The sequence below is a fragment of the Cydia amplana genome, chromosome 2 (genome assembly GCF_948474715.1).
Source record: "Cydia amplana chromosome 2, ilCydAmpl1.1, whole genome shotgun sequence".
Classification (NCBI taxonomy): Eukaryota; Metazoa; Arthropoda; class Insecta; order Lepidoptera; family Tortricidae; genus Cydia; species Cydia amplana.
Window position 1 is genome coordinate 22,215,171 of NC_086070.1, and position 15,550 is coordinate 22,230,720.

At 40.3% G+C, this 15,550-nt stretch overlaps 1 protein-coding gene across 2 annotated transcripts in view; it reads left to right on the plus strand.

Annotated features, from left to right (window-relative positions):
* LOC134660821 (trichohyalin-like) overlaps positions 1-14,412 on the plus strand; it is a 32,479-nt gene extending 18,067 nt beyond the window's left edge. Inside the window, exons 3-10 of one of the 2 annotated variants that reach the window (XM_063516647.1) lie at positions 5,329-5,502; positions 6,255-6,445; positions 7,088-7,172; positions 8,700-8,796; positions 11,009-11,106; positions 12,201-12,295; positions 12,930-13,032; positions 13,661-14,412. In XM_063516647.1, the coding sequence (XP_063372717.1) occupies positions 5,329-5,502; positions 6,255-6,445; positions 7,088-7,172; positions 8,700-8,796; positions 11,009-11,106; positions 12,201-12,295; positions 12,930-13,032; positions 13,661-14,374 (1,557 nt within the window). In that variant the 3' untranslated portion in view covers positions 14,375-14,412. Of the gene's footprint in view, positions 1-5,328; positions 5,503-5,671; positions 5,803-6,254; positions 6,446-7,087; positions 7,173-8,699; positions 8,797-11,008; positions 11,107-12,200; positions 12,296-12,929; positions 13,033-13,660 lie in introns of those variants that run through there. The other variant, XR_010097903.1, reaches the window with a different exon arrangement.
* Positions 14,413-15,550: the final 1,138 nt, after the last annotated feature.

Sequence of the window (15,550 nt, forward strand, 5' to 3'; positions counted from 1 at the left end):
GGAATTTTGATGGGTATAGCATTTAAAAAACGGAATAATAAAATTCGATATTCTAAAATTCGGCATAAAATATTTCGGAATTATGTAGTGTACCCTATAACATACATATACGCCCGACAAAACAGACGCAGTCAGGTAATAAATTCGCGATATACCTACGATAAAATTAGGTTTTATATTTTATATGTGTCCAAAGCGCGAAAGTTTTAAATATAACTTTTTCCGGCCATGAACAAGTAGCATGTTATTCTGAAACCGTTTTCTCACAAAATTTTCAGTCCATAAAATGACATTTAGATAAAATTATCCTAAAAGCCTAGTTTTGCAGCCAAATAAAAATAATGGGCAAGTTCTGCTAAATATTTCAAAGCGTTTATTATTTCCTTATTATTTAGGACTTCTTGATTAAATAATGGTTTGTGACTTATTATAGTAATTATGGGAAAAAATGTTAGCTGCTAAACTACAGTAAACGTCGCCCAGCTATAACTTTTCTGCTGTACTATATTGTCTATATTACTTATAGCCATAGATAAGGGAATTAATTTGTCTAATGTTCTGTTATCGCCGCGCCCGCCCGGCCTCGCCCGCCATTGTTTTCAGCTGTTTTCAGGGTGTTAATTCGCTTCACTTACCGAGCTATTATAGGTAATAGGTATACCTACCTATACGCACAGGCAGACCTTTGTGAGGCATTTTATAAAGCTACCAAATTATCACAGCTACTGACATAAATCTATAGTTAGAAACTGAGATCTTAAAAACCGGAGTAAAGTACGACTCGGACGCGCCCACCGAGGGTTCCGTACTTTTTAGTATTTGTTGTTATAGCGGCAACAGAAATACATCATCTGTGAAAATTTCAACTATCGAGCTACCACGGTTCATGAGTTACAGCCTGGTGACAGTGGTGACAGACAGACGGACGGACAGACGGACAGCGAGCGGAGTCTTAGTAATAGGGTCCCGTTTATACCCTTTCCGTACCCAAAGGTAACCGTAACCCTAATAAAAACGAACTAGTTTCATCTCACTCAGAACGGAAGCTGTCCTTTCACTATATGATATGTTTCTCTACATAATTGCGAGTGTGCCTCTTTCTAACAGATAGTTGCATCCCTATCGCTCAGGATAATTTGAGTAGGTTTTCGTCTAATAGACATCATAACTTACAAACTGGATGGCTACAGCGCTCGGTTTGTACGGTACCTAAGCAAATGGAATAACTCAATGTCATGATAGGTGCGGCCGAGGTTTGGCAAAAATATACATTAATATACACGCCACGTCTGTATTCACATGATATATTTGTGTCACAAGCTGTAGGTAGGTAGTAGGTACTGGCAGCAACACACCTAAAACTCTGTTTGCTTAAAAAAAATAGATCTACAAGTCTCTATCATTAGACGCTATTGAAAAGGGTTGTTATTCTTGAGCTTGTAAAATGCCTATCCTTTTGTTCAACAAATGGAAATAACTTCACAAATTCACATAATCGTTGTCTTCGTTGTTTTAGAATAACAAATACTAACTAGTACATGTACATACCTACTATTTGTCCAGTCTGCATTCGGAGTCAACTGGGTGTAGGGTTATATTGGGTCACCATAGCATAACCATTGTTGTACATACCAATTACCTTATGGGCCATTTTTCACCCCGGAAATTATAAAACTTCACCACATAACCTCTTACGCTAATAGCAGTATTAAGTGGTTCCTTTCAGGAAATTTCCCCATTACGGCCATAAGTCATGCGTGTTTATAACCTATATGAAATATGGCAGGTACGTCCTTGACCGAAATGAATCGACTGAATAAATTACTGCGTAACCATCCCTTTCTCCACCCTAAACGAATAGTATAGGAGCTTACCTGATATATTGTCTGTAGTTATACGAGATATGAGAATTGCGTGGGGTAGGTACCCGATGCGAGCGCACGTCGGTCGCCTAACAAAAATAAATGCGTAAATGTTTGTAATGGGTATGGGAAAAAAGGTAATGTTTGTTTACCGACAATCAACCAAATCAGCCCTTTTAAAGATTTATATGCACTTCTCCATTTTATTTTACTTCTGAAATGCATAATAATATTAATAATCTGATGAAATATCATCTTGTCTTACGTGTCAGACCAAGTTAAAACACGAACTATTGTTCACTTCTTCTGACTCTATTATACTTTTTCTGGTTCTGATTTTGTATGGCGATAACCAGGAATTTCCAGTTACTGATGTTTTTGTATTTATAATTATAATAATACAATAACAATATCGGTAATGGGAGTATAGCATACCCTGGGTAGTTTTGTACCAACTACAACCAATTACCACCAAAAGCTTAAAGACCAAAGGAATTACATATTCAGTCCTTAAAAAACACGAATCCCGTCCTAATTTCGACACTAACTCTTAGCCCTACCCCGTTGCAAACTCATGGTGGCGTGCAGAGCTCACTTACAGTTTGGTGTACAGATGGCCTGATACCAACTGAAAACCTTGGAACTTGTTGTAATCACTGACAACCGTGCGAAGGAAATAGCAAATAGCTCGCGTTTTGAGAATCTAAGCTCGACGATAAGTTTGGTAATTAAAGGTGTACCTAATCATTTCAACTGGCGTATTATGGATGGAGTTATTTACATACATATTTTTAACACTGCGCGATGGAAAGTGGTGCATTAATATCTGTTCTGTACAGTTCGAATATCCTAATTCCTGGATTATTTTAAAAGTTGCTGCGTATGTTACGGTTCTCACATAATTATTAATAACTAGGTACTGATGCAACGAATAATACGAATGCCAGAAGCACTTTTTTAATTTTACGAGTATTTGAAAAAACAGCGAGACGTTGAAGAATGTGCTGTTAAGTATAAGTACGTTTTAATAAGCGCATAAAATTATCTACGTTATGTCTGCACGCCAAAAACGACAGTGAAAGAAATGTTTGTACATATAACAAATACTGGTATAGTTTGTAGCTTTCTAATAGAGCCCGAAGGCTAATCCTGTTGTCTATTGTTCAGTAAAACCGCTCGTGCCACGTGCCACAACCACCTGCATAAAAAATCGGTACTTCGGTTACTGAGTGCCGGCGAGTCGAACGCTACAGAACCAGTCTAAAATGTGTCATCGAGATGCGTAACAAAGGCGCGTTATCGGAGAGCGCACCTACACTGGTTTTTTGAGCGTTAGACTAGCCCGCGCTCAGGTGCCAAATAGAATAATTAGGACCCTTTTTTGCAGGTAAGTAGCACGTGCGGTTTTACTGAACAATAGACAATAGGATAAGCCTTCGGGTTCTACTAGAAAGCTACAAACTATACTTACCTTTGTATTTTGTCAAAATGTATTGAAATTAAATTTAATAAAAATTTTAGGATCCAAATTTATTTCTTTTTTGAATTGCTCAATGATTTTGGGGTAATTATTTTTTTCAGTGCACGTCAAGTATGGCCTTACATTATCACTGTCAAGTCAATGCAAACTTAGAGCAGACGGACTAACCCTTTTGCGAAATAGGGCGTAGCGTGCAATGGTCGCGGTGGCAATCGGCGATGACAGGCCATCCGAGCCGAGCCGAGAATGGGGTCAGGGCTAAGTCAGGGAGGTTCAGAGGAGGAGGATGAAAGAAATGATGATTTAGCAGAAAATCTATATTAAAATTTCCCTGCATTTATGATTCTCTTCTAATTAGTCGTGCACTTTTGACAGAGTGGTCGTGGTCATATCACAGTCTTATTCTGCGCCACCGCAGCTCTTGTGATCCGTCACCATGTGGCTCTGTTTTTGGTGGAGTGGGAGCAATCGTTGACTGTATTTCCTGTGATGGACTTAGGGCCAGTTGCACCAACCACATTTGACAGACTGATCAACGTCAGCCGGCGCGCCCCGGCGCCTTGCTATGAAACTTTCCATACATAAAAATTTAGCGAACTCTTTAACGATACGAACAGTTTGGTGCAACCGACCCCTCTCCATCGTGTTGGGGAGCGGCCACGAGATCTATTGCCCTTTTCCTTGCACCACCAAGCGTTCCATGGAGTCCTCGTTTATGATTAGATATGCATATTTGTTATATAAACCTACATATTAGGTAAAGCGTGTGAATGTAAACTGTCCGTCAATATTCGCAGCACGCTACGTACGGCTAATTGATCAATTACGAAGTCGCGCGCGATTTCACACGCGCTTGTGTCGGCGATCACCTGAAGGGTTCTGATTCAAGCAAACATCTTTAAAATTGCGATTGTAATTATTTAAGGATGACTCACGCCACATCTACAACCCGGGCCCCGACACTTCATTTTCTATAGAAAGCATCACATGATCACCGATCATTTGTCATAGAAAAAGTAGTGTCGGAAGTCTTTATGTAGTACTAGCGACCCGCCCCGGCTTCGCACGTGTTAACAAATTATACATAAACCTTCCTCTGGACTCACTCTATCTATTAAAAAAAAACTGCATCAAAATCCGTTGCGTAGTTTTAAAGATATACAGACAGACAGTGGGAAGCGACTGCATAAACTTTTGAGGCAGTGTGCCCGATCGAGGGTTGACAATTCTCCACCACCAATCGTTAAACCCTAAGTGTGTTGGTCTCTAATTATGAATGAGCGGTAACGAGCGACACCTAATAGAGCCGTCAGTCTCGCTGCGGCTCGCTGCTTCAGGAATTTCATTAGCAATTACTGCTCAAACACGAGCCATCGCGCACGAGTAACCAGTGGGTTATGCAGATCACTGTTAAACCGCAACGCAACGTGGACGAATAAGTCAGTCCGGAATGAAGTACCTACTTAGTTTGTCAACGGACCGTTTGAAGCTCTCGTATGCTCTTGGCAGAGTAGTGCTATGGTAATCATGGGCATCCTTCATCATCCTTGCACCGGCCCTTGGACTGTCTCCGGCCATCTCTCTCTTTTCTCATCACATGATCAAATTAATTGTTACAGGAACACGCTAATAAAAATTGGTTTTTTCCTTTTTGATTGGGTCCTTAATAAGGAACTCTAGCAACACCTAACATGATCGGTTGAACAATTTGATTGCAATCAATGCTTAGAAATAAAGGAGAAGTGGAAAAACTCAGTGCCTCAATCGAGACAATATGAAATAATATTGTGGTTTTTCCTGTTTCATGTTTCTTTTTTGTACAATAAAGTTCCTTACTACAATGTGGGATTGGAAGCTTTGTTTCCACTTTCCCTTCATTTCTAAATATTGTTGCATCTTTTGCAGACTGCTTAATACTTAAGATTTTCTTTGCATTTTTTAATAACCTGCTGTCATAGAAGTAACAAAAATCGTATCTTGTTACAGCGCTACCTAGGCCTCCCCGTAATGCTAAAAGCGGGTGAATACTCCCCCAACAACCCCCTCATACGGGCTGAGAGGCCGGCCGGCGACGCGTTACTCGGACTCGGGGAGTATGAACGAAGAAGGAACACCCTCAGGAAGCTGCGCCAGCAGCAGTACAGGGAATACCTCGACCAGGTGAGCCTCCTGTAATACTCCCCCAACAACCCCCTCATACGGGCCGAGAGGCCGGCCGGCGACGCGTTACTCGGACTCGGGGAGTATGAACGAAGAAGGAACACCCTCAGGAAGCTGCGCCAGCAGCAGTACAGGGAATACCTCGACCAGGTGAGCCTCCTGTAATACTCCCCCAACAACCCCCTCATACGGGGCGAGAGGCCGGCCGGCGACGCGTTACTCGGACTCGGGGAGTATGAACGAAGAAGGAACACCCTCAGGAAGCTGCGCCAGCAGCAGTAGAGGGAATATCTCGACCAGGTGAGATGGCTCATGATGAGATGTCACTTATAGCAGAGAGGTCGATAAACCGCGGCTCGCGAGTCACATGCGGCTTTTTGAACATGCAATGGCGGCTTTTCGACAAAGTCAAACAATTAACACTTACAGATGATTCTATTGCAATGTTCTGCCGCCAGAGTGCAGCACTATTAGCACCTATCGTAAACCATAGAGTAACTTGACAAGTTTTCACAGATAATAAATATATATTGATACATCAAGGCGGTTTGTTTACAAAGGGCCTACCGGGAAACGTGAAAATCGAAATTCGTCTGCATTCTTTATCACTCGAATATGCAAGACTGATAGAAAGAGGGGTTAGATACCGAAATTTAAATTTTCGTGTTTCGCGGTAGACCCATAGAATGTGATGGATTGTGGTAGTGGCTCCCCCGACGCAGAGTTTCACGTAATATTCTTTTAATTTCCAGCAAGCGAAAAAGAAGCAAGAAGAGAAGGAACAAGCGGAGCGAGAGAGAAGAGAGCGCGAGCAACGTGAGCGGGAGCGAGAAGAACGCGAACGAGAGAGGGAGATAGAGCGACTAGAGCGGGACAGAGTCAATCCGGAGCGGCCGCGAGCGTTCGTCAACACTGTGTTCAGTGCTACGCAGACTTTTACTAGGTGAGTTTTAGCCGAATATGCCGTTAAAATATAATATCGTAATGTTTGTCTGTTCTTATGTCACTTTACTCGAAAACTAGGTATAAACTTATATTTTATTGTATATTAAAAGGCCGTGGCAGGATAAGGGACCATCTTGTGCCTTAACAGCTATTCGGCCTGATTTTTTTTCTGATGATGGGTCACGCCATTATTAAGTGTTATACTAAATTTCAGCATTCGCCTCGTCTTATTTTTGAACAAAAAAATAAATAAATAAGATAAAATATTTTTCATGAATTTCCGTTTAAATGCAACGAATTACTTCGTGCTTTGCACATGTAGTACACTTAGTTAATACCCGCAAACCGGATGTCCCTATAAACCGGATAACACTCCATATAAAAAAAAAACAAAAATTTATGCGTCATCAATCATCATTTTTCAATTTTTTTTTCTAACTTGTGAAACAGAGACTCCTCCAATTTTTTTACTTATAATAGGCTTTTTAATGAGTTATAACATATATTTAATTCAAGCTCCTAACAATGGGGCATCACAATGAAAGCGCATCGCGTCCGCAAGCGTCTATTCAGTCTAGTGTTACATAGTTCCCTGCTGAGTTGCGTTAAACCTTTTTGACGTGTTATATTACATTTTCAGCAAAGTAGACACCGGTGTGCAGACAACTGCGGCGGGCAGACCTCTGTCGGTGGCCGTACAGACGGACGACGCTGAATTCTACAGGGTAAGCTTATAGGTTCTGCAAAGCGATTATTATTTGACAAATTGTCTTGATTGGGAACACAAGTGCCAAAGACGTCATATCACGTCAATACGAGTTATCTTGACATCAGCAGTATTCGGGCAAACTCGGCTTAGGATTGCTCCGAGCAATAGGGTTGACACAACTTGACGTCCCTTTGCGTGCACGACCACAGATAAGATAATGACTTGAATTTTGACAACCCTAAAAAGACGAAAGGGATAGCCATAAGTTAGAAAGCGATATCATGGTTCGACCTTGAATCGCTGTCAAACTTTTTTTTATAGGAAGTGTCCTCTCTATACGGTAGTACTATTACTTATTCTGTGACATAATAAGTCGCGCATAGATGGTAGGATCCTAATAGATGTGGTATACGCGTGCGTTCGTGAGGGACAAAACATACGCAATGCAACACTATGATTGGTCGAATCTATTTGTTGCCCACCATAATCCATACTAATTTATGGTGGGGAATAAAAAAAATGTGAGACTGTGACAAGGACAAACAATAATAGCGCTTTCGCTGCTACTCCTACTGAAAGATACATAAGACTATCCCGTTCGGTCATTTCCCCCCTGCATGAGGGGTATGCAGTTAAAATACTAGATTCATGAAGTCGCACGACTTCATACATCAAGCGCAACATGACGTAAGGAGTCACTAGGTATGTTAGAATAGTATCGGTATTAGTTTTTTTCTACTCCCGTACCTTTATTTGTCATTTAAAAGGTCGTACACACACCTTTAAACTACTATGTTATAGTTGTCAAGACAAGTCTTTAGTCTATTCCCCAAAAAAGTATTTGTGCATACACGCAGTATCTTTTTGTTACTTTTACGATACTTCGTGTAATCACCATTTAAAAAATATTGTATGAAATACATTGTTGCCAACCTAATTTTAATTGTCATCTCTGACAGATGAGTACTAAGTGCATTGCTGCCAATTTACAAAATATTCATTAGGTTCTATAGTAGAAACAATAAAATTGCTTCAGAAGTCAAAAACGCGCATGTGACACCCGTGATATAGCAAGATCCATAGACTACGAACACCGCTTAGCGTTGCTTGTTAGTCTCCATAGGCTACTGTGGCCAAAATCGAGAAAAAAAACTATCCAAAATTGTAATTTAACTAAGAGCAAGTACCAGGGCCTCATGAGTTACAAGAAGGTGTCGCTGACCAACCGGCCGTGGGGCGCGGGGCGCGGTGGCCGGGTTTGGTTTGTTTACCTACATATATGTCCTATATGATTCCACTTGTTTAAAGTATTATTTTTGTTGAATGAAAAATATTTGTTTTACAATTTTTTTTTTCAAAGTAAGTGCTTGGTCGTAGAAAAAGTATTGTATACAACGTTGTTTAACTGAGTCAAAAAATACTCGTGGCGTCTTTATTAACACTCACGCCACTCGCCTTTTTTGACCCCTCTTAAACAACGGTTGCAAAAAATACTATTACCTATTTTTTGGCTAGTGTAAAACAAGTTTAATTATAATTGCAGTTATCGTCTCCGCCGTTATGTCCGCTGACGCAGGCCGAGCGCGAGCTGTCGCCGCGCACGGTGGCGCCCGAGCGCCGCAGCCTGCCCGACCTCGAGCGTGAGTTGTTACCCACAGCGCCACTCGCACCATTCCACTAACCCGAGGTTAACTGGTTAAACCTGGAGTTATCAGTACAAAGACTGAGTTAACGGTTTAACCGCTTAGCGCCACTTGCTCCCACTAACTCGGGGTTAAGCGGTAAACCGTTAACCCAGTGTCAAATTGTACTGGTAACCATGGTAACTCCAGGTTTAACCGGTTATCCCCGGGTTAGGGGAATGGTGCAAGTGACGCTTACAAAACTTTTTACTTTTAATCAGAGTTGTGTATATTCGGTTTTTGAAGAGAGTCTCAATTAGTCAAGATCGTTGGATTTTATTTGGTTTGGCCGATTTGGGAAATTCTTTTGTTACCTGAAATGAAAACCATTAATTTCCACTGACATGGGGACAAATCGGTAGGTTCGTTGGCCTCCGTTTGATCCGTACTAAACGCTACCCTGTTCGTATGTCGTTTATTCTAAAAGGACCTTTGATGCGTTCCATCGCGCGTAGAGTACAACGTTAACTGGAGACCTCGGACTTATAAATGAGATAAAGTATAACCGTTAGGTGTCCCTTATATTGCGATTTTTAGGGTTCCGTAGCCAAATGGCAAAAAACGGAACCCTTATAGATTCGTCATGTCTGTCTGTCTGTCTGTCTGTCCGTCTGTCTGTCCGTCCGTATGTCACAGCCACTTTTCTCCGAAACTATAAGAACTATACTGTTGAAACTTGGTAAGTAGATGTATTCTGTGAACCGCATTAAGATTTTCACACAAAAATTGAAAAAAAAAAACAATAAATTTTTGGGGTTCCCCATACTTCGAACTGAAACTCAAAAATTTTTTTTTCATCAAACCCATACGTGTGGGGTATCTATGGATAGGTCTTCAAAAATTATATTGAGGTTTCTAATATCATTTTTTTCTAAACTGAATAGTTTGCGCGAGAGACACTTCCAAAGTGGTAAAATGTGTGTCCCCCCCCCCCTGTAACTTCTAAAATAAGAGAATGATAAAACTAAAAAAAATATATGATGTACATTACCATGTAAACTTCCACCGAAAATTGGTTTGAACGAGATCTAGTAAGTAGTTTTTTTTTATACGTCATAAATCGCCTAAATACGGAACCCTTCATGGGCGAGTCCGACTCGCACTTGGCCGCTTTTTAAAGTTAACAACGCATATCCCCTGAATATAACAATACTACTCCAACACACCCTGATTTTTTTTTCAGGATATTCCAGTAACAAGAACCCGTGCCGACTTACAACTGAAATTTCCATACAAATTACTATAGATAAATTTGACCTGACACTAATTTGATAATTTTTCATTGGTTTTGTGTTCGCATCGAGATTTTTTTGTTAAATAAAGTTTATAAATATGGCAATATTATACAAAACCGACATGAAAAAAAAAGAAAAAAAAAACATTTTCATACATAAAAAATAGTTTATTCAGAGACCATACTTTTATATCCGCAACGCAGGCTTCGTCAGGTAAACACAAACTTACAATCAGCTACAGGCATCGTCACAAAAAACTACAGCGATAAAATCCGCAACAGGCTTCGTCAACTCACTCTAAAAATACACATTAATAACAAAAAAAAAAAAAAGAAAAAAAAAAAAAAACCTACAAATAAAATACACCCTCCAACTCACCGCCAGCAGGCAGTGTACCCAGCAGGCTGGCCGCATTTCCCCGTTGAATAGCTATACTAATTCTCTGGGCAAAATACTGGCCTGCCCTCTGGTCACCCGAGGCATCGACCAAACGCGACGCCAAATCCTTAAATAAGCGCCGGGCGCTGGGCCCCCACGACCCTAACGTTTCGACCCCAAAAGGCTCAAATATGTAGCCACTGCCGAGAGTGCTGTACTTGCGCCGTTTGTTATCCTCGGCCGTCGTGGCCGCATGACCAGCACCAGAGCTAGTGTCCGGTAAGTGGGACACGGCAAAAGTGTCTACACACGTTGCATCCCAAACCAGAGGCCTCCCCATACTCCAGGGCACCAGCGTCATACCGTCGGGGGGTTTCATACATTGTATGGGAAAATCTCATGAAAGTCGGCACGGGTTACAGTTACAGGAATGACCTGAAATATTTGTACAGTGTTTTGGGATAAAAGAAACTGATTTAGGGGGTATGCGTTATTTATTTCTGAAATTGTAAAATAAGGGCCACCCTAATAACGGTGTATATGTCATGGTGTTACAGAGCCGGTATGCCGTGCAGCGCGCGCGGGCGGGCCGCGCTACAAGCCGTCCTTCTTCGACGCTGACGCTGTGCAGCAGCGGAACGACATGGCCGAGAAGGTACGTAATTTCGTAAAGTGGACGAAAACTAGCGCAATGACCCTTTAACGCAGGAAGTCGAAGCAGGGCGACTTCCTGCGTTATAGGGTCATTGCGCTAGTTTTCGTCCACTTTACAAAATTTGAATCTAAACCTACATTGCTGCACAAATTTGCACTTATTGCAATCCTTAATGTCTATTCTATCTACATAATAACAATATTTCGCAAGTAGCAAATTATACATAAAATATATTATGTGCTAAAATGACACTGTCTTTCCGTGAAATGGACGAAAAATAGAGCATGGACGGAAACTAGCGCAATGACCCTATATCCCTTGCGTTGCGTACTACGGTACTACGAATACTATATACTACGAGATTAGTGCTGCATCACATTGAAGTTGACGCATGATATTGACGCTTGGCCTTAACCTTTTCGACGCCGTGTCAAACATAAAAGCTGTCACTCAGACGCCACTTCACCGAAGTGTCAAAACTAAAATTGAACTTTATGCATATGCATGTAGGTCTATGTTGCTCTGTGGTCTGTGACGGATTAATCCGTCGTTGGCGTCGGACCTGCGGTTCGGATATATCCGTCGTTAGCGTCTAAAAGGTTCAATCCTTGATCTCCAACATAGAGAAAAAAATACATAGAGTGCTCACTCCATACATCAGTTTTAGTACCAAAAAGACTATTAGCATCTAGCATCGAGTAGCGGAACTATCAGTACTGCTACTTGACAATAGATGTAGCACCGACCGGAAAGTCTTATCTCAACAGCATAAGACTTTCCGGTCGGTGCTACATCTATTGTCAAGTAGCAGTACTGATAGTTCCGCTACTCGATGCTAGATGTTGACACTGAAATTAATAGTCTGAACTGATGTATGGAGTGAGCACTCTTGTCTTACTATATTTCTCTATGTCTCCAATATATCATACATAATTATGAATTTCGCCCCACCACACGTAACAGTGTCATTAGGAAACGAATTTGAAGAAATTTCCATAGATCTTACATATTTCTACTATGAATGACTCTGACATTGTGGTGCCATTTAACTGTTGGTTTACAAAGTTTACATTGCTTACTGTTGTTTGTTTCAGGAAGCTGCGGCTAAGCGTCAGTATTACCAGCAAGAGCTCAAGAACCAGATACTTGAGCAGCAGCGTATTCGGGAGGAGAGGAAGGCGAGAGAAAAGTAAGTTTTCATTGTGAAAAGTGTCCCTCCCTAGCCTCAGCTGGCGACGCCCTTGCCAGTACTATCAGCCTGTCAGTAGGGTTGTTGAATTTATAACTAAATCTAGTTAAATAGATATTAAATGAGCAATTTATCACAGTACATTGAAAACTTAAAAATGTATATGGGAATAATAAAAAAATACAAATCATTAAAATTAAAAAAAAATTAACTTCCAAATAGGAAAAACAGAATGGTGCCATTCGATTCCTTACATTTTATTTAAAAAATATTGTATAGCAACAATATACATAAACGCAATATTTCACATACAATATCGCAATTTTCTTATTTTCCATACATCGAAACGGCTTCTAACGTTACATGGTGACGTCACGATGTATTGCCATTTTCTTAGAAGCGTTTCGTCAGTAAAGTGCGGGTTCCAAACTTTAACCGACATTTTATGGGTCCCATAAAGACATTTGATCCTCAAAACAAACATGATCGACTGATACCATTAATAAAAAAGATGTCATATAAGCTGTTGTTCGGAACTGTCAGCTTTTGCGTTTAACTGTCAGGCCGATATCGTCCGGCGGCCTGGTAATCAGTGGGCCCCTGAACGGAGGTTAACTTGTGAACTGTGTCGCAGGCTGTTGGAGGCGGCGGAGATGCGGCGGCTGGAGGCGCAGCTCCGCATGCTGCGCGGCGCTCAGGAGCTAGAGCTCAACAAGCACAACGCACAACAACACCAGGTAATTCATTTAATTTAAATAAGGTCCCAGATACCGCTGGAGCAAAGAGAATTTGAAATAGAGGCGGATTGTCAAAGTAAATTATGTAGCCACAGTAAATTCACTGCCATCTTTTGACAAAAGATTAAAACTGTTAGATCGCCATTTGACTTTGACCCTTATTCTTTCACTGATATGTGGTAATTTGTTAAATATTGAAATTAACGCCATCTACCCGAGCGTAGGCCAAAGGTATGGTGCAATATTTTCGAGCGATGGCGCCATAACCTTTGGCCTACACTACACTCTATCCTAAATGCGTCACAATTGTCACAAAACTGTCAATTTTTTTCGGACACTTTTTTTTCTTTTTAATACGATAATCCTGATTCTGAGTAGAAATAACCCAAAACTAAATGGCATTTCGCTAAAAAGTAAATGATACACTTTTCTCTGAAAATGCTCATACATAGGTAATACAAAGGAACACTTAGGTCCGGTTGAGGTTGGAATCATCGGATTGATTAACCTAACAGCTGAGAACTTTAAGCATAAATTAATCTAATTATATACATTGTATCCATTTATTAATTCGTGCCAGCTTTGCGCAATCAATCTGTATGATAAAACATGCTATTCTATCTTTCAGATGAAAGAAAACGCAACAGACTACGAAAAGAAGCGAACGGCGCTACAAAAAGAGATAGATTTAGAGCAACAGACGCTATTACGCGCGCGCGCACACACGCACACCTCGCACAGCGACGGCCTGCCTTCCAAACCCTCCAAGATACCCTTTTACTACCCCTCGGTTCACAAGTCCAAGGAGAAAAAACACTTCTCAACCAATATCCCTGACAATTCAATTTTTTCACCGAACTACGATGTCGACAGCTATCTGCGAAAAAACCTTAATCCTTCCAAAGAAATGCTCAGCCCTCGCCTAGACACCGCTAGCTCAGAATGCCTCGCTTCCAAATACCTCGGCCGGTACGACAGGGAATCTAGGTTAACAGACAAAAACAGTGAAGAGGCTAGGTTAAGTAAAGGTAAGATAGTAGTGGAAGCGCTAGTCCACGACCGTCCGAAATACGAGCGTAAAGAAAACGATAATCCCATACCAGTGTTAAGGCATTCGCCGGTCAATGTGAATACTGTGCAGAAAAACACAGATTTAAGTAAAGCGATGCAAGTAGTAGACGATAAGTGGAAAGTGCCTGTGGTTCAGAAGAACATTCTGAAGAGTTTGCCAAATGAGGAAGGTAAGAGTGTGAGTATACTCACGCAGTTGGGGTCCATTAGGAGGCAACTGCAACTAGAACAGTTGAAATTGGATAAAATGCTGACGAAAGACAGCGCTTGAGGTGCTAAATTATGTTTACCAAGTGCAGATTTTACTAAACTGCCGTCCTCAGAAAATATGCTTGCGTCTAAATACTGGGAGATTTTGGGGTCGTGATCCTGAATATGTCAAAAATATTTTAAGATGGTTATACTAAACGAATTTCCGCATGGGACTATAGCCACCAAATTAAGGAAATAAATATATGTTGAGGGCCGAAGTAGACGAAACGTATGGGCCCAGGTGTATATTTATATTCACAATTTTCATATCGGCCCCTTGGGAAGCCTTGTTCAGAATTACCATCTTAATACATTTTTGACAGGGTACACGACCCCAAAATAACCCAGTATCAAGCAGATTATTTGAAGCAAACCACAGACTGAGGTTGCAAATTAGATACCTAATGTTACCCGCATGTCTAACATGCTTTACTAAAAATAGCTGCTGGTGCATATAATGGCCTATAACCTAATTATAAAAGAATCCATAATGGTGTACCTATATTAGTCGCATTAATGTCTCAACAATATGTGTTTATTGTATATTTTTGCATTTAAATAGTTCTCCCAGGCTATGTTCTACAAGATCTCAATTATTATGAGACACGTATCTAATCTATCTAATACCTTTAAACGAGCAATTCTTGTTTATTTATTTATTTATATATATATATTTCGGGGATCTCGGAAACGGCTCTAACGATTTCGATGAAATTTGCTATACGGGGGTTTTCGGGGGCGAAAAATCGATCTAGCTAGGTCTTATCTTTGGGAAAACGCGCATTTTCGAGTTTTTATATGTTTTCCGAGCGAAGCTCGGTCACCCAGATATTACTACGTTTATGTACCATCAAATATTTCTCCAACCAAACTATGAGAGATAATATTTTGTGGAATCCTAACACACATTAGATATAAAATATAATTTAAATTATTTGTATTAATTGAAAATAATAATACGTGTCCGTAGATTAATAATGTGTATTAAGTTCAAATGGTTAATTTTATAAGTTTACTAGAACAATGAATACAGATTTAAATATTAATTAAATAATGCCAAAGTTAATCTGCATGTCAATTATTTTTTTATATTAAGTTTTAGCATGTCTAATTCCAGTTAAATGTTAAGTTTTAACTATTAGTCAATAAGCAAGTTTTAAATACGAATATATTTGTCATTTTAAATTTTAATCAT